Source organism: Cinclus cinclus, chromosome 31, assembly GCF_963662255.1.
Source record: "Cinclus cinclus chromosome 31, bCinCin1.1, whole genome shotgun sequence".
NCBI lineage: Eukaryota > Metazoa > Chordata > Aves > Passeriformes > Cinclidae > Cinclus > Cinclus cinclus.
The window spans coordinates 1880092-1903124 of NC_085076.1; the positions used below are offsets into that span (position 1 = coordinate 1880092).

The 23033-nt window shown below is 47.0% G+C and overlaps 1 protein-coding gene across 1 annotated transcript; it reads right to left on the bottom strand.

Annotated features, from left to right (window-relative positions):
- Positions 1 to 4377: 4377 nt before the first annotated feature.
- On the bottom strand, positions 4378 to 22991 carry LOC134055120 (kin of IRRE-like protein 1). Its single transcript, XM_062511250.1, is given in 15 exon segments — positions 4378 to 4705; positions 4707 to 4823; positions 7263 to 7340; positions 8801 to 8940; positions 9655 to 9762; positions 10479 to 10677; positions 13590 to 13690; positions 15665 to 15791; positions 16800 to 16927; positions 17038 to 17186; positions 18057 to 18162; positions 18544 to 18694; positions 20247 to 20404; positions 21767 to 21916; positions 22649 to 22991. Coding segments are annotated over 15 exon segments (2373 nt in total). The 3' UTR covers positions 4378 to 4387.
- Between the last annotated feature and the right edge of the window lie 42 nt (positions 22992 to 23033).

Sequence of the window (23033 nt, forward strand, 5' to 3'; positions counted from 1 at the left end):
GGATTGGGACCCAAATTTAGGGATTGGGGCCCCAAAACCCCATAAATTTTTTTTTTTTTTGGGGGGGGGGGGGTACGGCCCTCAAAGCCCCCCAGAGCTCGGGCCTGCTCCCCTTTTGTGCCGCCCGCGAAGGGATCAAAGAAAGGACGAATTAGGAACTTTTTTGGGTGTTTTTTTTTTTTTTTTTTTGGTCCCCCCTGAGGGTCCCCAAAAATCCCTCGGGCCCCCCCCTCCCAAAATTCCCCCCGATCGCACACTGATGACGTCACTCACAAAGCGACTCCATTGCGGGATGGCGGAACAACAAATCTCGCGTGATCTCGCGGGATCGCCGAGGTTATAAAAATCTCGGCTCGAGGGGCGCGGCCCTCAGAGCCCGCCCAGCCGGGGGCGGGCCCTGCCAGGGCTGGGGGTCACGCTGCGCTGAGGACGCGAGTAGGCCGCATCATGGCGGGTTTTGTGAGGGGAGAGGGGCTAAAAATCGGGAATTCGCCTGAGGAATTTGGGAATTTCACCTTGGGATGTCGTTCCACCCTTGGGATGCCACCGCTGTCGCTTGATGTGGGGTGGGAAAAGCCCTGGGTTGGGGAAACTGGATCCCACTTTTCAATTTTTCCGTAAAAAAAAAAAAAAAAAAAATTATGGAGGCCTTCCCCCCCCCCCCCCCCCCGTATCCTTGTTTTCCTTTCCCAGCAGCTCGCGATGTAAAAATTGCAATTTTTATTAATTAATTTATTGTGGTTTTTATCACCACGCTGGGGAAGGGAAAGGCTGGAAGGTGAAATTCCAGCGAGATAATAATAATAATAATGAAAAAAATAAATAAATAAAAAGGGGAATTTTGAGTTCTAAAAGCCAAATTCCGGCTTTTTATATTTTTTTTTTTGAGGGAATCCTGATTAAATTTTGGGCTTTAAATCATTTTTATATAAAGAAAGGAGAAAGGATGAGGCGAGGGATTTGTGGTGAAAATTCCCGAGGAATAAATCAGGATAAAGCCAGGAATAAATCGGATAAATCCCTGGAATAAATTTATATATTTTTATTATTTTTTATTGTGGATTCCTCCATGGAACTGTAGGAATTAACGGGTGGAAAAGACAAATATTCTTTCCTCCCTTCATCCATCTAAAACCATCAAGAAATTATAAAAATATTTTTTTTTTTTTTTTCAGGGACGAAACGCTGAATTACAAAAAAAACTCAGACCCGCTTCCGTTTTTTTTTTTTTTTAACCATTCATATTCATATATATATTTATATATATAAAAAATTAAATATATATAATATATCGTGTTTAAGACTAAAAATATAGTACAGAATATTTTAAAAAAAAAGGAAAAACGCGACTTTTTTTTTTTTTTTTAAAAAAAAAGGGAACGGGGGAGAGGGGAAAAAATCGCGGAATTTCAGGAAAAAAGAAAAGGGAAAGTTTCTCTAAATCATCTTGTGCTAAAAAATGAAAAAAAAAAAGGGGGGGGAAAAAAAAATCCCAATTTCCAGCCCCAAAACGGGGTTGGAATTTTAAAGCTTCCCGGTGATCGTGGGATATTGCTGTGATTTTTTTTTTTTTTTTTTTTTGGGGTGCAGCACCTGGAACGGGAATTTGTGGAATTTTTGGGGTGAAATCAGGCACCTTTGGGATTTTTTTTGTTTTTTTTTTTGTTTTTGGCCCGTCCTGATAGGAATTTTTTTTTTAATTTTTTTTTTTTTTTTAAAAGGGGTGGGGGGAATTTTGGGAAATTTCCTGATTTTTTTTTTTTTTTTGGGGAAGATCTTTGAAGGGTGGGGAAGGGGTTCGTACCTAATTTTGGGGTTTTATTTTTTTTTGGGGAGAGTTGATGAAAATTCATCTCCCATAATAATAAAAAAAAAAAACCTGGAATTTTTTTGGGCAATTCCTTCCAAAATTCTGAAAAAAACCTGGAATTTTTTTTGGGGAATTCCCTCCAAAACTCATCCCCCAAAAATTCCGGAAAAAACCCCTGGAATTTGGGGAATTTTGGGATTGGGGGGATCCTTTCCCATGGGAATGATGTGCGTATGGAATGGGGGATCCCAAAAATTCCTAACAATTTCCCCCAAAAAAATTCCCCAAAAAAACCCCAAAATTCACAAAAATTCCCCAAAATTCCCCAAAAAATTCCCCCCAAAAAGTCCTCAAAAAATCCCCCAAAATTCCCAAAAAAATCCCCAAACATTTCCCAAAAAAAATCCCAAAAAATCCCCCAAAATTCCCAAAAAAACCCCCAAACATTTCCCAAAAAAAATCCCAAAAAATCCCCAAACATTTCCCAAAAAAATCCCAAAAAATTCCCAAAAATTCCCAAAAAAATCCCAAAAAATTCCCAAAAATTCCCAAAAAATTCCAACCGACTCCGTCTCCTTTTGGGATGAGGGAAAATTGGGAATTTTGGGGTGGAGCCATCCCCGAGGGAGGGGTGACCCCAAAATCAAGGCACAGGGAATGGGAATGGTTTGGGATTGGGGTTTGTTTTTTTTTTTTTTTGGGAATGGGATTTTTTGGGAATGGGTTTGTTTGTTTTTTTTTTTTTTGGGATTCGCTCGTCCCTCTGGATTCAGGGATGGATTTGGGAATGGAAATTATTTAGGATTGGGATTTTTTTTTGGGGGGGGGAGGGGATTTTTGTGTCCCTCTGGATTTGGGAACACCCAGAACCCTCCTGATCCCAAAGGGATCGGGAAAAGGGAATGATTTGGAATTGGGATTTTTTTTTTTTTTTTGGGATTTTCTCATCCCTCTGGATTTTGGGATGGATTGGAGAAATGGGAATGGTTTTGGGATTGGGGTTTTTTTTTTTTTTTTTTTTGGGGGGGGATTTTTGCGTCCCTCTGGATTTTGGGAACACCCAGAACCCTCCTCCAGATCCAATGGGATCCAAGGATGGGAATAGTTTAGGATTGGGTTTGTTTTTTTTTTTTTCTGGGATTTGTGCGTCCCTATGGATTTAGGGATGGATTTGGGAATGGGAATGGTTTGGAATGAGGAATTTTTTGGGATTTGTGCACCCCTCTGGATTCGGGGACGCACGCAGCCCTTGGGGAAATGGGAATGGTTTTGGGATTGGGCTTTTTTGGGATTTTTGTGTCCCTCTGGATTTTGGGAACACCCAGAACCCTCCTGCTGATCCCAAAGGGATCGGGAAATAGGAATGATTTGGAATTGGGATTTTTTTTTTTTTTTTAGGGATTTGCTCATCCCTTTGGATTCAGGGATGGATTTGGGAACAGGAATGATTTGGAACGAGGAATTTTTTTGGGATTTGTGTGTTCCTCTGGATTTGGGAACACCCAGAACCCTCCTGCTGATCCCAACGGGATCGGGAAATCGGAATGATTTAGAATTGGGGTTTTTTGGGATTTTCTCATCCCTCTGGATTCAGGGACGGATTTGGGAACGGGAATGATTTGGAATTGGGGTTTTTTGGGATTTTCTCATCCCTCTGGATTCAGGGACGGATTTGGGAACGGGAATGATTTGGAATGAGGATTTTTCTTCAGGGATTTACGCGTCCCTCTCCGTTGGATCACAACATTCCCCCTCCTCTCCTCCACGGTACCGTTCGAAGAAAAGAAAAACAACCAAAAAAACAAAAAGCAACAAAAAAAAAATAACAAAACCCCCAACCCAACACCGGAACAGACCGGAACTTCCGAGAAAAAAAACCAAAAAACCAAAAAATCCGGAATGGGGTTGGAGGAACGGGATTTAAAGAACGGGATTTGAAGAGAAGGGTTTGAAGAACGGGATTGGAAGAGAAGGATTTGAAGAGAAGGATTTGAAGAATGGGATTGGAAGAGAGGGATTTGAGGAATGGGATTGGAAGAACGGGATTTGAAGAGAGGAATTTGAAGAGAGGGATTTGAAGAGAGGGATTTGAGGAATGGGATTGGAAGAGAAGGATTTGAAGAATGGGATTGGAAGAGAGGGATTTGAAGAACGGAATTTGAAGAGAGGGATTTGAGGAACGGGATTTGAAGAGAAGGATTTGAAGAACGGAATTTGAAGAACGGGATTTGAAGAGAGGGATTTGAAGAACGGGATTTGAAGAGAGGGATTTGAGGAACGGAATTTGAGGAACGGGATTTGAAGAGAGGGATTTGAAGAACGGGATTTGAAGAGAGGGATTTGAGGAACGGAATTTGAAGAGAAGGATTTGAAGAACGGAATTTGAAGAACGGGATTTGAAGAGAGGGATTTGAAGAGAGGGATTTGAAGAACGGGATTTGAAGAGAGGGATTTGAGGAACGGAATTTGAGGAACGGGACGAACCCCTGAATATCAGGGGGACACCTCGTGAGGTACCTGGAAAAAAAAGAAACGACAACCAAAAAAAAACCCCAAAACCAAAACCCATCCCCGTCCCTAAACGTGCGTCTGCATCCTCTGCTGGAATCTCTGCCCGTAGTCCGAGTGCTGGGACGTGTAGGAAAACCTGGCGGCGCTCCCGAATTTCCCCACGGCCTCGTACGCCTCGTACGCTCCCCTTTCCAAGGCGGCGGAATTGCCGAAACCCACGCGGTAAGCGGGATAACCGGCCGGGAACGCCGCGGCGGTGCCGTAATTCTCGTAGGAAAGCTGGCTGGAGTTGTCGCCTCCCGCCGCGGGATCCGTCGGGAATTCTGGACGGGCGTAAGAACCGAGCTGGGCGTAGGCGCCGGAGTGGGAGAGTCGAGACGGGGGGGCGCGCGTCGAAGCGGGGCGCGGGCGCGGCGGGGGCGCGGTAGTCGGGGTAGAGGACGGAGCGCGACGCCGGGCGCTCCTCGTGGGCGCGGACGTTGTAGTAGCCGTTGGTTGGGTCCTGGGAGAGAAGGGAGGAGGGGGGAAAAAAATACGGAGAGAGAGATTTTGGGGTGAGCTGGGGAGGTTTTGGGGTTCTTTGGGGGGGTTTTTTTTTAGAGGGGTTTTTTTTGGGGTTCTTTGGGGATTTTTGGCGGGTTTTTCCGGTTTTTTTTTTTTGTTTGTTTTTGCGGGTTTTTCCGGGTTTATTGCGGGTTTTTCGGAGATTTTTCGCGGGTTTTGTGGGGATTTTGTTTTTGCGGGTTTTTCCGGGTTTATTGCGGGGTTTTTTGGGGTTTTTTTGAGGGTTTTTCCAGTTTTTTTGGGGTTTTTTGGGTTTTTTTTTGGCAGGTTTTTCCGGGTTTTTTTTGGGGGTTTTTCGGAGATTTTTCGCGGGTTTTGTGGGGATTTTGTTTTTGCGGGTTTTTCCGGGTTTATTGCGGGGTTTTTTGGGGGTTTTTTTGAGGGTTTTTCCGGGTTTTTGGGATTTTTTTGAGGGTTTTTCCAGGTTTTTTGGGGATTTTTTGGGTTTTTTTTGGCAGGTTTTTCCGGGTTTTTTTGGGGGTTTTTTTCGGAGATTTTTTCGCGGGTTTTGTGGGGATTTTTTTTTGCGGGTTTTTCCGGGTTTATTGCGGGGTTTTTTGGGGGTTTTTTTGAGGGTTTTTCCGGGTTTTTGGGGTTTTTTTGAGGGTTTTTCGGGTTTTTTTTGGCAGGTTTTTCCGGGTTTTTTTGGGGGTTTTTCGGAGATTTTTCGCGGGTTTTGTGGGGATTTTGTTTTTGCGGGTTTTTCCGGGTTTATTGCGGGGTTTTTTGGGGGTTTTTTTGAGGGTTTTTCCGGGTTTTTGGGGTTTTTTTGAGGGTTTTTCGGGTTTTTTTTGGCAGGTTTTTCCGGGTTTTTTTGGGGGTTTTTCGGAGATTTTTCGCGGGTTTTGTGGGGATTTTGTTTTTGCGGGTTTTTCCGGGTTTATTGCGGGGTTTTTTGGGGTTTTTTTGAGGGTTTTTCCGGGTTTTTGGGGTTTTTTTGAGGGTTTTTCGGGTTTTTTTTGGCAGGTTTTTCCGGGTTTTTTTGGGGGTTTTTCGGAGATTTTTCGCGGGTTTTGTGGGGATTTTGTTTTTGCGGGTTTTTCCGGGTTTATTGCGGGGTTTTTTGGGGATTTTTTTTGCGGGTTTTTCCGGGTTTTTGGGGATTTTTTTGAGGGTTTTTCCAGGTTTTTTGGGGATTTTTTGACGGGTTTTTCCAGGTTTTTTGGGGATTTTTGGGGTTTTTTTGGTTTTTTTTTGGCGGGTTTTTCCGGGTTTTATGGGGTTTTTTGGAGATTTTTTGCGGGTTTTTCCGGGTTTATTGCGGGGTTTTTTTGGGGTTTTTTTGAGGGTTTTTCCGGGTTTTTTGGGATTTTTTTGAGGGTTTTTCCAGTTTTTTTGGGGTTTTTTGGGTTTTTTTTTGGCAGGTTTTTCCGGGTTTTTTTTGGGGTTTTTTTCGGAGATTTTTCGCGGGTTTTGTGGGGATTTTGTTTTTGCGGGTTTTTCCGGGTTTATTGCGGGTTTTTTCGGGTTTTTTTTTCGGGTTTTTCCGGGTTTTTTGGGATTTTTTTGCGGGTTTTTCCAGGTTTTTTGGGGTTTTTTTTGCGGGTTTTTCCAGATTTTTTGGGGGTTTTTTGGGTTTTTTTGGGGATTTTTTTGCGGGTTTTTCCAGGTTTTTGGGGGGTTTTGGGGTTTTTTTTGCAGGTTTTTCCGGGTTTTGGGGGTTTTTTTTGAGGGTTTTTTGGGGGTTTTTGCGGGTTTTTGCGGGTTTTTTGGAATTTTTGCAGGTTTTTTGGGGGTTTTTTTGAGGGTTTTTGTGGGTTTTTTGGGGGGTTTTTTTGAGGGTTTTTTTCAGGGCTTTTGCAGGTTTTTTGGAGGTTTTCTGGGAGATTTTTTTGGAGTTTTTTTGGGGATTTTCTGGAGATTTTTTGGGGTTTTGTGAGGGTTTTTTTGGAATTTTTGCGGCTTTTTTGGGAGATTTTTTTGGGGATTGTTTTTGGTGATGTTTTTGGAGAATTTTTTGCGATTTTTTTTTTGGGGGGGGGTTTTGTGAGGGTTTGTTTTGGAATTTTTTTCGGGTTTTTGGGGGTTTTTTTGGGGTTTTTTTAGGGATTTTTTTGATAATTTTTTGGGGGGTTTTTTGGGGATTTCTGGAGGATTTTTTGGGCATTGTTTTGGGCTTTTTTGGGGGTTTTTTAGGGTTTTTTTTTTGGGATTATGAGAGTTTTTTGGGGGGCTTTATTAGCAGGGCTTTGAAGATTTTTTTTTTTTGGAATTTTTGCGGGCTAAACAGGAGGGGAAATTCCAGGATTTTCCCACCTCATTCCAGGAGGAGGGGGGTGAAAAAAAAAAAAAAAAAAAAAATTAAAAATTCGGGATCTGCTCGCTCCTTTTCCCAAAAATCTTCCTGCCCCCCCAAAAAAAACCAAAATTCCCAAACCTTGAGCTCGTATTCCTCGCGGGTGTCGATGGTGTCGCAGCGCAGGTCTTGCTTCAAATCCACGTCGTCCTTGAAAGACTGGGGGGGAAAAACAAAAAAAAAAAAAAAAAAAAATCCATGGAATTTTATGTGGGATAACCTGGGCGGGATCTGGGATTTTATCCCAAAAATCCCAAATTAACCAGAACGGGGAATCCTGGAATGGTTTGGGATGGAGAAATCCTAAAAAATCACAGAAAAATCCCAGAAAAATCTGTGGGATAACTTGGGCAGGATCTGGGATTTATCCCAAAAATCCCAAATTAACCAGAACGGGGAATCCTGGAATGGTTTGGGATTGAAAAATCCTAAAAAATCCCAGAAAAATCCGTGGGATAACCTGGGCAGGATCTGGGATTTATCCCAAAAATCCCGAATAAATCAAGATGGGGAATCCTGGAATGGTTCGGGATTGAAAAATCCTAAAAAATCCCAGAAAAATCCGTGGGATAACCTGGGCAGGATCTGGGATTTATCCCAAAAATCCCGAATAAATCAAGATGGGGAATCCTGGAATGGTTCGGGATGGAAAAATCCTAAAAAAAAATCATCGAGACCTTGGGAATTTCCAGTGTCCCAGGTGGCTCCAACCTGGCCTTGGGGACACCCCCAGGTTTGGGGACACCCCCAGGTTTGGGGACACCCCCAGGTTTGGGGACACCCCCAGGTTTGGGGAACACCCCCAGGTTTGGGGACACCCCCAGGTTTGGGAACACCCCCAGGTTTGGGGACACCCCCAGGTTTGGGGAACACCCCCAGGTTTGGGGACACCCCCAGGTTTGGGAACACCCCCAGGTTTGGGAACACCCCCAGGTTTGGGGAACACCCCCAGGTTTGGGGACACCCCCAGGTTTGGGGAACACCCCCAGGTTTGGGGAACACCCCCAGGTTTGGTGACGCCCCCAGGTTTGGGGAACACCCCCAGGTTTGGGAACACCCCCAGGTTTGGTGACGCCCCCAGGTTTGAGGAACACCCCCAGGTTTGGGGACACCCCCAGGTTTGAGGACACCCCCAGGTTTGGGGACACCCCCAGATTTGGGAACACCCCCAGGTTTGGGGAACACCCCCAGGTTTGGGGAACACCCCCAGGTTTGGTGACGCCCCCAGGTTTGGGGAACACCCCCAGGTTTGGGGACACCCCCAGGTTTGGGGAACACCCCCAGGTTTGGGGAACACCCCCAGGTTTGGTGACGCCCCCAGGTTTGGGGAACACCCCCAGGTTTGAGGAACACCCCCAGGTTTGGGGACACCCCCAGGTTTGGGGACACCCCCAGGTTTGAGGAACACCCCCAGGTTTGGGGAACACCCCCAGGTTTGGGGAACACCCCCAGGTTTGGTGACGCCCCCAGGTTTGAGGAACACCCCCAGGTTTGAGGAACACCCCCAGGTTTGGGAACACCCCCAACACCTCGCGGCCGTCCCCGGTGCCAATCCCGTTGCCGGCCCGGCCCCGTCGCGGCGCCGGCGTCCCCTCGCTGTCCCCCCAGGTGTCCCTCACCGAGTAGATGGCCTTCATGACGCGGGTGGCCGTGGACACGCTGGCCGTGTCCTCCTCGCGGTCACCGTGCAGCGTCAGCGGCTCCCGGTTCACCGTCTCCACCTTGATGTCCAGCTTGCGCAGGGTGACGTCCTTGCGGCCTGCGGGGGTGGCCAGAGCGACCACGGGGTGACCACAGAGTGACCGTGGGGTGACCATGGGGTGACCGCAGAGTGACCAGGGAGTGACCATGGACCATGGAGTGACCATGGAGTGACCATGGAGTGACCATGGACCATGGAGTGACCATGAGTGACCATGGAGTGACTATGGAGTGGCCATGGAGTGACCATGGACCATGGAGTGACCATGAGTGACCATGGAGTGACCATGGAGTGGCCATGGAGTGGCCATGGAGTGGCCATGGACCATGGAGTGACCATGAGTGACCATGGAGTGACCATGGAGTGACCATGGACCATGGAGTGGCCATGGGGTGACCATGAGTGACCATGGAGTGGCCATGGAGTGACCATGGACCATGGAGTGACCATGAGTGACCATGGAGTGACCATGGAGTGACCATGGAGTGGCCATGGGGTGACCATGGAGTGACCACGGGGTGACCATGGAGTGACCATGGAGTGACCGTGGAGTGACCATGGAGTGACCATGGAGTGACCGTGGAGTGACCATGGGGTGGCTGTGGAGTGACCATGGAGTGACCATGGAGTGACCACAAGGCCACCCTTGCCGTGTCCCCCCGTCCTCTCCCATCCCCCCTGTCCCTGATGTCCCCAGGTGTCCCCCAGATGTCCCCAGGTGTCCCCAGGTGTCCCCAGGTGTCCCCAGGTGTCCCCCGTCCCCTCACTCACTTCCTTTGCGCCGCCGGTACAGGAAGCAGGCGAGGGCCACCAGGAAGGTGACCAGGAGGATGCTGGCCCCGATGGTGGCCCCGGCGATGATGCCCACGGGCAGGACCTCTGCGGGGACAGCGGGCGAGCTGGGGACAGCGGGCAGTGCCACGCCCACGGCTCTCACCCCAAAAGATAACTCGGCTTGGGAAGGAATCTTGGGGTCATGGGGACCGAGCCGTGCCCGATTCCCACCTGGACGCTCAGAATTGGGGAATTCCCGACCCCAGCCAAGGGCTGACCACAACTTCCGTAAAAATTCCCCCAAATACCCAACTTGACCCAGCTTGACTCAACGCAACCCAACCGGACTCAACCCAACCCAACCGGACTCAACCCAACCCAACCCGACTCAACCCAACCCAACCCGACTCAACCCAACTCAACTTCAACCCATCCCAACCCAACCCATCCCAACCCAACCTCAACCCAACTCAACTAAACCCAATCCAATGCAACCCAACCCAACCCGACTCAACCCAACCTCAACCCAACTCAACTAAACCCAATCCAATGCAACCCAACCCAATCCAACCCAACCACCCAACTGAACCCAACCCAACTCAACCTCAATTCAACCCAACCTCAACCCAACTCAACCTCAACCCAACCCAAGTGAACCCAACCCAACCCAAGTGAACCCAACCCAACATCAATTCAACCCAACCTCAACCCGAAACAACCTCAACCCAACCCAACCCAACTCAACCTCAATTCAACCCAACCTCAACCCAACCCAACTCAACCCAAGCCATCCCAACCCAAGACCACCCCAAACTCTTCACCTCTCTCCTCGAGCTGGATGATGGCGGTGCCGGGCCCGAAGCTGTTCCAGGCCGTGCAGTTGTAGCGCGTCTGGAAGTCGGCGTCCATGACGTTGTTGATGGTCAGCGTGGACAGAACGCCGCTGCCCGTGTTGCTCCTCTCCACCGTGTAGCGCTCCAGCGTCCCCGCTTCCAGAATGTTCTCCTGCCACGCCCACGCCTGCGCCGGCGGAAAAGAACGGCGCCGTTTTTGATATTTGTGTTTGTAAAAATATTTGTGTTTTTATATTTGAGATAACGTGAATGATTTGAGTAATTGGAATAATGGGTGACGTGCATTTGGAAGGGATGGTTTTGACAGTGTGTGTTCGTAGTAGTTTATATTTGCAATAATTTATATTTCTAATAATGTATATTTTAAATAAAATAGCTGTAACGGGTATTTCTAATAATGTGTACTTGCAATAAATTTAAATTCCTAATAATTTGTGTTTCTAAGATTATTTGTAATAATTTCTATTCACAACAATTTCTATTTCTAATAATTTGCATTTCTAAAATTATTTGTAATAATTTCTATTTCTAATAATTTGCATTTCTAAGATTATTTGTAATAATTTCTATTTCTAATAATTTGCATTTCTAAGATTATTTGTAATAATTTCTATTTCTAATAATTTGCATTTCTAAGGTTATTTGTAATAATTTCTATTTCTAATAATTTGCATTTCTAAGGTTATTTGTGATAATTTCTATTTCTAATCGTGTGTATTTCCAATAATTTATATTTAATGTGTATTTCTAATAATTTATGTTTTTAATAAAATATATTTATAATGTGTACTTGCAATAACGCGCACTTGTAATAATTTATGTTTACAACAATTTCTGTTTCTAATAATTTGCATTTCTAAGGTTATTTGTAATAATTTCTATTTCTAATAATTTGCATTTCTAAAATTATTTGTAATAATTTCTATTTCTAATAATTTGCATTTCTAAGCTTATTTGTGATAATTCCTATTTCTAATCGTGTGTATTTCCAATAATTTATATTTAATGTGTATTTCTAATAATTTATGTTTTTAATAAAATATATTTATAATGTGTACTTGCAATAACGCGCACTTGTAATAATTTATGTTTACAACAATTTCTGTTTCTAATAATTTGCATTTCTAAGGTTATTTGTAATAATTTCTATTTCTAATAATTTGCATTTCTAAGGTTATTTGTAATAATTTCTATTTCTAATAATTTCTAATTCTAATAATTTCTAATTCTAATGATATGTATTTATAATGCATGCTTTTAATAATTTGTAATTGCAAGAATTTCTATTTACAGCCGTGTTTTTATAATAATGTAGATTTGTAATGCATATTTTTATTGGTGTCTATTTTTATTAATGTGCATTTGTAATTAACGTGTATTGATAATGGATATTTTTATTCATGTGTATTTATAGTGAATATTTTAATAATGTGTATTGATAAGGAATATTTTAATAACGTGTATTTATAATGAATATTTTAATAATATGTATTTATAATGAATATTTTAATTAAGTGTATTTATAATTAATATTGTAATAATAGGTATTTATAATGAATATTTTAATAATATGTATTTATAATATTTTAATAATATATTTTTAATAACGTGTATTTATAATGAATATTTTAATAATGTATATTTATAATAAATATTTTAATAATGTGTATTGATAATGAATATTTTTATAACGTGTATTTATAATGAATATTTTAATTAAGTATATTTATAATGAATACTTTTAATAACGTGTATTTATAATTAATATTTTAATTAAGTGTATTTATAATTAATATTTTAATAATATGTATTTATAATGAATATTTTAATAATGTGTATTTATAATGAATATTTTTAATAATGTGTATTGATAATGAATATTTTTATAACGTGTATTTATAATGAATATTTTAATTAAGTATATTTATAATGAATACTTTTAATAACGTGTATTTATAATTAATATTTTGATTAAGTATATTTATAATGAATACTTTTAATAACGTGTATTTATAATTAATATTTTAATTAAGTGTATTTATAATTAATATTTTAATAATATGTATTTATAATGAATATTTTAATAATGTATATTTATAATAAATATTTTAATAATGTGTATTGATAATGAATATTTTTATAACGTGTATTTATAATGAATATTTTAATTAAGTATATTTATAATGAATACTTTTAATAACGTGTATTTATAATGAATATTTTAATATGTATTTATAATGAATATTTTAATAATATGTATTTATAATGAGTATTTTAATAATATATTTTAATAACGTGTATTTATAATGAATATTTTAATTAAGTATATTTATAATGAATACTTTTAATAACGTGTATTTATAATTAATATTTTAATTAAGTGTATTTATAATTAATATTTTAATAATGTGTATTTATAATGAATATTTTTAATAATGTGTATTGATAATGAATATTTTAATAACGTGTATTTATAATGAATATTTTTAATAACATTTATTTATAATGAATATTTTAATGTGTATTTATAATAAATATTTTAATAACGTGTATATATAATGAATATTTTAATAATATGTATTTATAATGAATATTTTAATAACGTGTATTTATAATGAATATTTTTAATAACGTGTATTTATAATGAATATTTTAATGTGTATTTATAATAAATATTTTAATAACGTGTATATATAATGAATATTTTAATTACGTGTATTTATAATGAATATTTTAATAACATGTATTTATAATGAATATTTTAATAACGTGCATATATAATGAATATTTTAATAATATGTATTTATAATGAATATTTTTAATAACGTGTACTTATAATGAATATTTTAATAATGTACATTTATAACAAATATTCTCAATAACGTGTACTTACAATAATGTGTGGTTTTAACGTCTATTTTAATAATTTATCTTTCATTACTGCATATTTTAACACCTATTTCCAATAACACATTACATTAAAAAAATTATTATTTTTTTTTTTAATTAAAAAAAAAAAAAAAAAATCCAAATTTTAATTTTCCCTTGGATGGGAAGGTGGAATTTTTTGGCACTCACGATGCGATCCGGGGGCGGCGTGCTGCCGATGAAACACTCGACCTTGCCGCGGTCGCCGCGCGCCGCGAACTGCACCGGCTCGCTGGAGATGATCGGGGGGCCTGGGGGGGAAAAAACGGGGTGGGAAACGGGGATTTGGGGTAAAAACGGGGTGGGAAACGGGGATTTGGGGTAAAAACGGGGTGGGAAACGGGGATTTGGGGTAAAAACGGGGTGGGAAACGAGGATTTGGGGTAAAAACGGGGTGGGAAACGGGGATTTGGGGTAAAAACGGGGTGGGAAAATGGGGGGGAAATGGGGGGAAAAATGGGGGAAAAATGGGGGGAAATGGGGATTTGGGGAAAAATGGGACGGAAAACGGGGATTTAGGGTAAAAACGGGGTGGGAAACGAGGATTTGGGGTAAAAACGGGGTGGGAAACGGGAATTTGGGGTAAAAACGGGGTGGAAAAATGGGGGGAAATGGGGGAAAAATGGGGGAAAAATGGGAGAGGAAAATGGGGGGAAATGGGGATTTGGGGAAAAATGGGACGGAAAACGGGGATTTGGGGTAAAAACGGGGTGGAAAACGGGGATTTGGGGTAAAAACGGGGTGGGAAACGGGGATTTGGGGTAAAAACGGGGTGGGAAACGGGGATTTGGGGTAAAAACGGGGTGGGAAACGAGGATTTGGGGTAAAAACGGGGTGGAAAAATGGGGGGGAAATGGGGGGAAAATGGGGGAAAAATGGGGGGAAATGGGGGAAAAATGGGAGAGGAAAATGGGGGGGAAATGGGGATTTGGGGAAAAATGGGACGGAAAACGGGGATTTGGGGTAAAAACGGGGGGAAATGGGGGAAAAAATGGGGGGAAAAAATGGGGAAATGGGGGGAAATGGGGAAAAATGGGGGGAAATGGGGGGAAAATGGGGAAAAATGGGGGGAAATGGGGGAAAAATGGGAGAGGAAAATGGGAGAGGAAAATGGGGGGAAATGGGGATTTGGGGAAAAATGGGATGGAAAACGGGGATTTGGGGTAAAAACGGGGTGGAAAAATGGGGGGGAAATGGGGAAAAATGGGAGAGGAAAATGGGGGGAAATGGGGGAAAAATGGGAGAGGAAAATGGGGGAAAATGGGGATTTTGGGGAGAAAACCAAGGTGAAAAACTGGGATTTTGGGGAAAAAACCAGGGATTTGGGGGAAAACAGGGATTTTGGAGGGAAAATTTGGGATTTTGGGAAAAAACGGGGATTTGGGGGGGAAAAAGGGGGGGAATGGGGGTGGTTTTTGTGTTTTGGGGTTGTTTTTTTTTTACTTTTTGGGGTGTTTTTTGGGGTTTTTTTTTGGGTTTTGTCGTCTTTTTTTAGGGTTTTTGAGTGCGTTTTTCGGGAGTTTTGGGGTTTTTTGGGAGTTTTCATTTCTTGTTCTTTTGGGGTTTTTTTCTCGGGGTGTTTTTTTTTGGGGGGTTTTTTTCTTGTTCTTTTGGGGTGTTTCTCGGGGCGTTTTTTGGGGTTTTTTGGGTGGATTTATGGCCTCTTTTTAGGGTTTTTGAGTGCGTTTTTCGGGAATTTTGGGGTTTTTTTGGTGAGTTTCCTTTTCTTGTTCTTTTGGGGTTTTTTCTCGGGGTGGTTTTTTTGGAGTTTGTTTTTCTTGTTCTTTTGGGGTTTTCCTCGGGGTGTTTTTTGGGGTTTTTTTTTCTTGTTCTTTTGGGGTTTTTTTCGGGATTTTTTTTGGGTTTTTTTGTGAGTTTCCATTTCCTTTTCTTTTGGGGTTTTTTCTCGGGGTGTTTTTTTGGGGGTTTTTGGTGAGTTTTCATTTCTTGTTCTTTTGGGGTTTTTCTCAGGGTGTTTTTTGGGGTTTTTTGGGTGGATTTATGGCCTCTTTTTAGGGTTTTTGAGTGCGTTTTACGGGAATTTTGGGGTTTTTTTTGGTGAGTTTCCTTTTCTTGTTCTTTTGGGGTTTTTTCTCGGGGTGTTTTTTGGGGTTTTTTTTCTTGTTCTTTTGGGGTTTTTTCTCGGGGTGTTTTTTGGGGGTTTTTTTCTTGTTCTTTTGGGGTTTTTTCTCGGGGTGTTTTTTGGGGTTTTTGGGGTGCCTGACCGTTGACGAAGAGCGTGACCTCCCTCTCTCCCACGCCGATGCGGGGCACGATGGCCTTGCAGACGTACTGGCCCGCGTCCGCCTGCGTCACCGACTTCAGGTACAGCTGGTTGCTGTTGCTCAGCACCTGCACGGGGACGTTTGGGGACACCAAAGGACACCCCAAAACCACCCCACAGATCAACAGCCCGGCACGAAATCGATCCCCAATTCCAACCCCAAATCGCAATCTCAGCGCCCTTTTGGTTTTATTTGTTTTTTTTTTGTTGTTTTTTTTTGGGGGGGGGGAGGGAGGGTTTGGGGTGTGGAGGGGGAACAGAGACACAGTGGGTCGTGTTGGATCCTGATCCCAATTCCAATTCAAATCCCAAATCAAATCCCAAATCCAATCCCAAACCCAAATCCCAAATCCAATCCCAATTCCAATCCAAATTCCAATCCCAAACACAAACCCAAATCCAATCCCAAATCCAATCCCAATTCCAATCCCAAATCCAATCCCAATTCCAATCCCAAACCCAAACCCAAATCCAATCCCAAACTCAAACCCAAATCCAATCCCAATTCCAATCCCAATCCCAAACCCAAATCCCAAATCCAATCCCAACCCCAAATCCCAATCCCAACCCCAAATCCCAATTCCAATCCCAAATCCAGTCCCAAACCCAAATCCCAAACCCAAATCCCAAACCCCAAATCCAAATCCCAACCCCAGACCCAATTCCAATCCGAATCCCAAACCCAATCCCAATTCAAATTTGGAATTTTTTTGGTGGGTGGATCTTTTTGGGGAATAATTTTTGGATGGGATTTTTTTTTTTGGAGGAATTTTTTGGACGGGATTTTTTTGGAGGGATCTTTTTGAAGGAAATCTTGGGGAATTTTTTTTGTTTTTTGGAGGGGGGGGAATCTTTTTGATGGATCATTTGTGGGGATTTTTTTCTTTTTATTTTTTTTTGGAGAAGCTTTTTGAGGTAAATCCCGGAGGATTTTTTTTGGGCGAGATATTTTTGATTTTTGTTTAAATTTTTTTTTTTTTTTTTTTTGAGGAAGGGAATTAGGAACGCACAAAACTAACCCCAAATTAGGAAACACCCCCCCCCCCCAAAAAAAAAAAGAAAAAACGATCTCCTACCATGTTGGATTCCTTCTTGGTCCAGGTGAGGGTCAGGGGAGGATTCCCCGACCACACACAGGTCAAGGTGACATCGGAACCGATATCGGTCACCGTAGGTTTGGGATCCACCACGATCCGGGGGGCGACTGGGGGGAGGGGGGAAAAAAAAAAAAAAATAAAAAAGGATATGGGAGATGAAAATGAGGAGCGGGATTTAGATTTGGGGTTTTTTGGGGTCGTTTTTGGGGTGACTCACAGTGGACGTCCACCAGGGTGCTGACGTTGGTGCTGCCGATGTCGTTGTGCACCTCGCAGGACACGGGCTCGGTGAAGAAGGTGTAATCCACCTGCGTGTCGTACCTGTTCTCCTTGGCCTCCTCGATGAGAACCCCACCTTTGGCCCACCTGGGGACGCGCGGGGACGCCGTGGGACCCCTTTCCTAAATCCTGATCCCCCATCGGAAATCCCAACGGCGATCCCGGCCCAAAATCCCGACCCGAAATCGCGATTCCGATCCTAAATCCTGACCCGAAATCCCAGTTCTGATCCAAAATCCCGACCCGAAATCCCAATTCCGATCCAAAATCCCGACCCGAAATCCCAGTTCTGATCCAAAATCCCGACCCGAAATCCCAGTTCTGATCCAAAATCCCAACACGAAATCGCAATTCCAATCTAAAATCCCGACCCGAAATCCCAGTTCTGATCCTAAATTCCCAACCCGAAATCGCAATTCCAATCTAAAATCCCGACCCAAAATCCCAGTTCTAACCCAAAATCCCAACCCGAAATCCCAGTTCTGATCCAAAATCCCGACCCAAAATCCCAGTTCCGATCCAAAATCCCAACCTGAAATCCCAATTCCGATCCTAAATCCCAACCCAAAATCCCAGTTCTAACCCAAAATCCCAACCTGAAATCCCAATCCCAATCTCAAATCCCAACCCGAAATCTCAACCCCGATCGTCAGTTCCAAGGGGGTTTTGGGGAGGGGACACTGTGGGACCCCAATCCCAAATCCCAATCCCCATTCTAGATCCCAATTTCGATCCTAAATCCCAATCTGAAATCCCAACCCGAAATCCAAATCCCAGTTTTGGATCCCAATCCCAATTTTGGATCCCAATCCCAATCTCGGGGGATTTTGGGAAGGGTAAGGGACGCAGAGCCGCGTCGGGGACATTCAGGGATCCCATTTGACCCCAATCCCAGTTTTGGATCCCAATCCCAGTTTTGGATCCCAATCCCAATTTCCGGGGATTTTTGGGGCTCACCTGTAGCCCTTGATCTCGGGGTTGGCCGTGGCCATACAGGTGAACACGACCCTCTCGCCCTCCTGCACGGTTTGGGGCTGGATGGACAAAGTCACCGTCGGGGGATCTGCGGGGACAGGGCCACCACGGGCTGGGGGGGACACGGAGGGGCGTCCCCAAAGTTTTGGGGTGGGGTATCCCCCATCCCTGTGCTTGTGGGGACCCCAAATCCCATCCCTGTCCTTTTGGGGACATCCCTGGTGTCCCCAATATCCCAAAATGTCCCCAAAATCCCCAAAACCCCCCAATGGCCCCCAGCGTCCCCGGTGTCCCAAATGTCCCCAACATCCCCAACGTCCCCAAAATCCCCAACATCCCCAATGTCCCAAATGTCCCCAAAATCCCCAACGTCCCCAATGTCCCCAACGCCCCCCCCCCAGTGTCCCAAACATCCCCAACGCCCCCCAGTGTCCCCAATCGTCCCCCGGTGTCCCCGGGTGCCACCCACGGTGCACGTTGAGGCGCACGAAGGTCTCTTTGCCGCCCGGCACGGCCTCGTTGGAGCTGCGGCAGGAGAAGACGCGGCCGATGTCCAGGTCCGTGGGGTTGATGGCCAGCAGGCTCGTGGTGGTCTCGCGCTTGCCATCGGCCAGCAGCTCCTGCGGCCACGGGGGACACGGGGACGGCTCCAGCAGAGAGGGGGGGACACCGGGAGGGGACGGCCACCATGGTGGGGGGACATGGGGACAACAGGAGGGGACGGCCACCATGGTGGGGGGACATGGGGACACCGGGAGGGGACGGCCACCATGGTGGGGGGGACATGGGGACACCGGGAGGGGACGGCCACCATGGTGGGGGGACATGGGGACAACAGGAGGGGACGGCCACCGCACAGGAGGGGACATGGGGACAACAGGAGGGGACGGCCACCATGGTGGGGGGACATGGGGACACCGGGAGGGGACGGCCACCATGGTGGGGGGACATGGGGACAACGGGAGGGGACGGCCACCATGGTGGGGGGACATGGGGACAACGGGAGGGGACGGCCACCATGGTGGGGGGACATGGGGACACCGGGAGGGGACGGCCACCATGGTGGGGGGGACATGGGGACACCGGGAGGGGACGGCCACCATGGTGGGGGGGACATGGGGACAGGGTGACAGTTTTGGGGATACCAGGAAAGAAGAAGGTGGCAGTTTTGGTGACAGCCATACTGTGCTGGTGACAGTAGTGCTGGGGACAGTTTTGGGGACACTTTTGGTGACACCAGGACAAGGTGACACTTTCGGGTACAGCCGTACCGTGCTGGTGACACTTTTGGTGACACTTTTGGTGACACCACGACAAAGTGACAGTTTTGAGGACAGGACAGGGTGACACTTTTGGTGACACTTTTGGTGACACCAGGACAAAGTGACACTTTCGGGTACAGCCGTACCGTGCTGGTGACACTTTTGGTGACACTTTTGGTGACACCACGACAAGGTGACAGTTTTGAGGACAGGACAGGGTGACACTTTTGGTGACACTTTTGGTGACACCAGGACAAGGTGACACTTTCGGGGACAGCCGTACCGTGCTGGTGACACTTTTGGTGACACTTTTGGTGACACCAGGACAAGGTGACACTTTCGGGGACAGCCGTACCGTGCTGGTGACACTTTTGGTGACACTTTTGGTGACACCACGACAAAGTGACAGTTTTGAGGACAGGACAGGGTGACACTTTTGGTGACACTTTTGGTGACACCAGGACAAAGTGACACTTTCGGGTACAGCCGTACCGTGCTGGTGACACTTTTGGTGACACTTTTGGTGACACCAGGACAAGGTGACACTTTCGGGTACAGCCGTACCGTGCTGGTGACACTTTTGGTGACACTTTTGGTGACACCACGACAAGGTGACAGTTTTGAGGACAGGACAGGGTGACACTTTTGGTGACACTTTTGGTGACACCAGGACAAGGTGACACTTTCGGGGACAGCCGTACCGTGCTGGTGACACTTTTGGTGACACTTTTGGTGACACCAGGACAAGGTGACACTTTCGGGTACAGCCGTACCGTGCTGGTGACACTTTTGGTGACACTTTTGGTGACACCACGACAAGGTGACAGTTTTGAGGACAGGACAGGGTGACACTTTTGGTGACACTTTTGGTGACACCAGGACAAGGTGACACTTTCGGGGACAGCCGTACCGTGCTGGTGACAGCTCCCTCCTGCTGCTGCCCGTCGCGGAACCAGGCGATGCTGGCGGCCGGTTTGGCGCTGCGGGCGCGGCACGTCAGGTTGTAGGGGGTCCCCGCCCTCAGCAGGATTTCGGGGGCTCCGTCGATCGTGGGGTCCTCCGGGGGGACTGAGGAGGGGACAGAGGGGACGGCACCTCAGAGGGGACGTCCTGAGGGCGGTGGCAGCGCCCGGGAAATTTGGGGGGTTGGGAGGGGATTTAAGGGTAGGGTTGGGGTGGGAAATTGGGATTTTTTTGGGGTTGTTTGGGTCCTGTTGAGGATCCCAAATCCTACCCCACCCCACCCCACCCCCCCCCCCCAGGTGGGGATTTGGGGGATCAGGGAGGGGTCAGAATGTGACCAAAAAAAAAAAATAATAATTAAAAACGAAGTCACCTCTGGTTCTGTGCTGGTGGGACACGGGTGTGACAAAATGTCACCCTGTGCGTGGGAGGGGTGTCCTGGGGAATCTGGGGAGGGTGCCCGGGTGGGGGGGGACACTGGGGATACTGGGGACACTGGGGGACACTGGGGACATTGGGGATACTGGGGATACTGGGGACACTGGGGGACACTGGGGATACTGGGGACACTGGGGGACACTGGGGACATTGGGGACATTGGGGATACTGGGGACATTGGGGACATTGGGGAAACTGGGGACATTGGGGATACTGGGGACACTGGGGACATTGGGGACATTGGGGACATTGGGGATACTGGGGATACTGGGGGATACTGGGGACACTGGGGGACACTGGGGACAGTGTGGGACATTGGGGATATTGGGGACATGGGATATTTGGGATATTGGGGACATTGGGGGATACTGGGGACACTGGGGACATTGGGGATACTGGGGATACTGGGGACACTGGGGACAGTGTGGGACATTGGGGATACTGGGGATACTGGGGGATACTGGGGATACTGGGGACACTGGGGACAGTGTGGGACATTGGGGACATTGGGGATACTGGGGATACTGGGGGATACTGGGGACACTGTGGACTTTGGGGACATTAGGGATACTGGGGATACTGGGGATACTGGGGATACTGGGGACACTGTGGACATTGGGGATACTGGGGATACTGGGGACATTGGGGACACTGGGGACATTGGGGACATTGGGGACATGGGATATTTGGGATATTGGGGACATTGGGGGATACTGGGGACACTGGGGACAGTGTGAGACATTGGGGATATTGGGGATATTTGGGATATTGGGGACATTGGGGACAATGGGGACACTGAGGTCACTGGGGACAGTGGCAACACTGGGAACAGTGTGGGGACATTAATGGGCACCCTGGGGACATTAGTGGGGACATTGGGGGACACCGGGGACACGAATGGGGACACCGGGGACTGTGTAGGACATTGGGGGACACCGGGGACACGAATGGGGACACCGGGGACTGTGTAGGACATTGGAGGACACCGGGGACAGCGGTGGGGACGTCGGGGACAGGGCCAGGCCTCACTGAGCACGGTGAGCTTGGCGCGGCGCGAGCGCAGCGCGGCCTCGGTGGCCTGGCACTCGTAGACGGCGTCATCGGAGAGCTCGGCCTGGCTGATCTCCAGGTTGTACTGGCCCGAGTCGGCCGTGCCCACCACGCGGTACCGGGGCCAGGCTGGGGGGACACGCACGGGGTCACCGCGGTGACACGGGGACACGCACGGGGTCACCCCCGTGCCATGGGGACACGCACGGGGTCACCGCGGTGACACGGGGACACGCACGGGGTCACCCCGGTGACACGGGGACACGCACGGGGTCACCAGGGTGACACGGGGACACGCACGGGGTCACCCCGGTGACACGGGGACACGCACGGGGTCACCAGGGTGACACGGGGACACGCACAGGGTCACCCCTGTGACACGGGGACACGCACGGGGTCACCCCGGTGTCACGGGCACCGGGGTGACACGGGGACACGCACGGGGTCACCCCTGTGCCACGGGGACACGCACGGGGTCACCCCGGTGACACGGGGACACCCCAACGGTACGGGGACATCCCAATCCTGTAGGGATACCCCAAACACCCTGCCCCATGGATGTCACCCCTGTCCCACACACTGTCACCCCCACTGTCACCCCTGTCCCATGGATGTCACCCCCAATGCCTCCCCTGCCCCATGGATGTCACCCCTGCCCCCACTGTCACCCCTGCCCCACGGATGTCACCCCTGCCCCATGGATGCCCCCCCTGCCCCATGGATGTCACCCCTTCCCCCACTGTCACCCCTGCCCCACGGATGTCACCCCTGCCCCACGGATGCCCCCCCTGCCCCATGGATGCCCCCCCTGCCCCACGGATGCCCCCCCTGCCCCACGGGTGTCCCCTGCCCCGCGGTCACCTTTGAGGCCCTGCCCCATGCCCAGGGCCAGCCCGTCCTTGGTCCATTGCACGATGCCGGAGTAGTTGAGCACCACGCAGGACAGGACGATTCTCTGCCCGGCCACCACGCTCTGGTCCTCGGGCTCCTCCACGAACCTCGGCTGCGCCGCTGCGGCCACAGCGCCGCGGTCACTGCGGGGCTGCGCTCCCGGCGCCGCGCCACCGCCCGGCCCTGGTCCCCGGGGATCCCCCTGAGATCCCCTGAGATCCCCTGAGATCCCCAGTGACAGCCCCTGAGATCCCCTGAGATCCCCTGAGATCCCCAGTGACCCCCCTGAGATCCCAGTGACAGCCCCTGACATCCCCTGAGATCCCCTGAGATCACAGGGGGATCCCCTGAGATC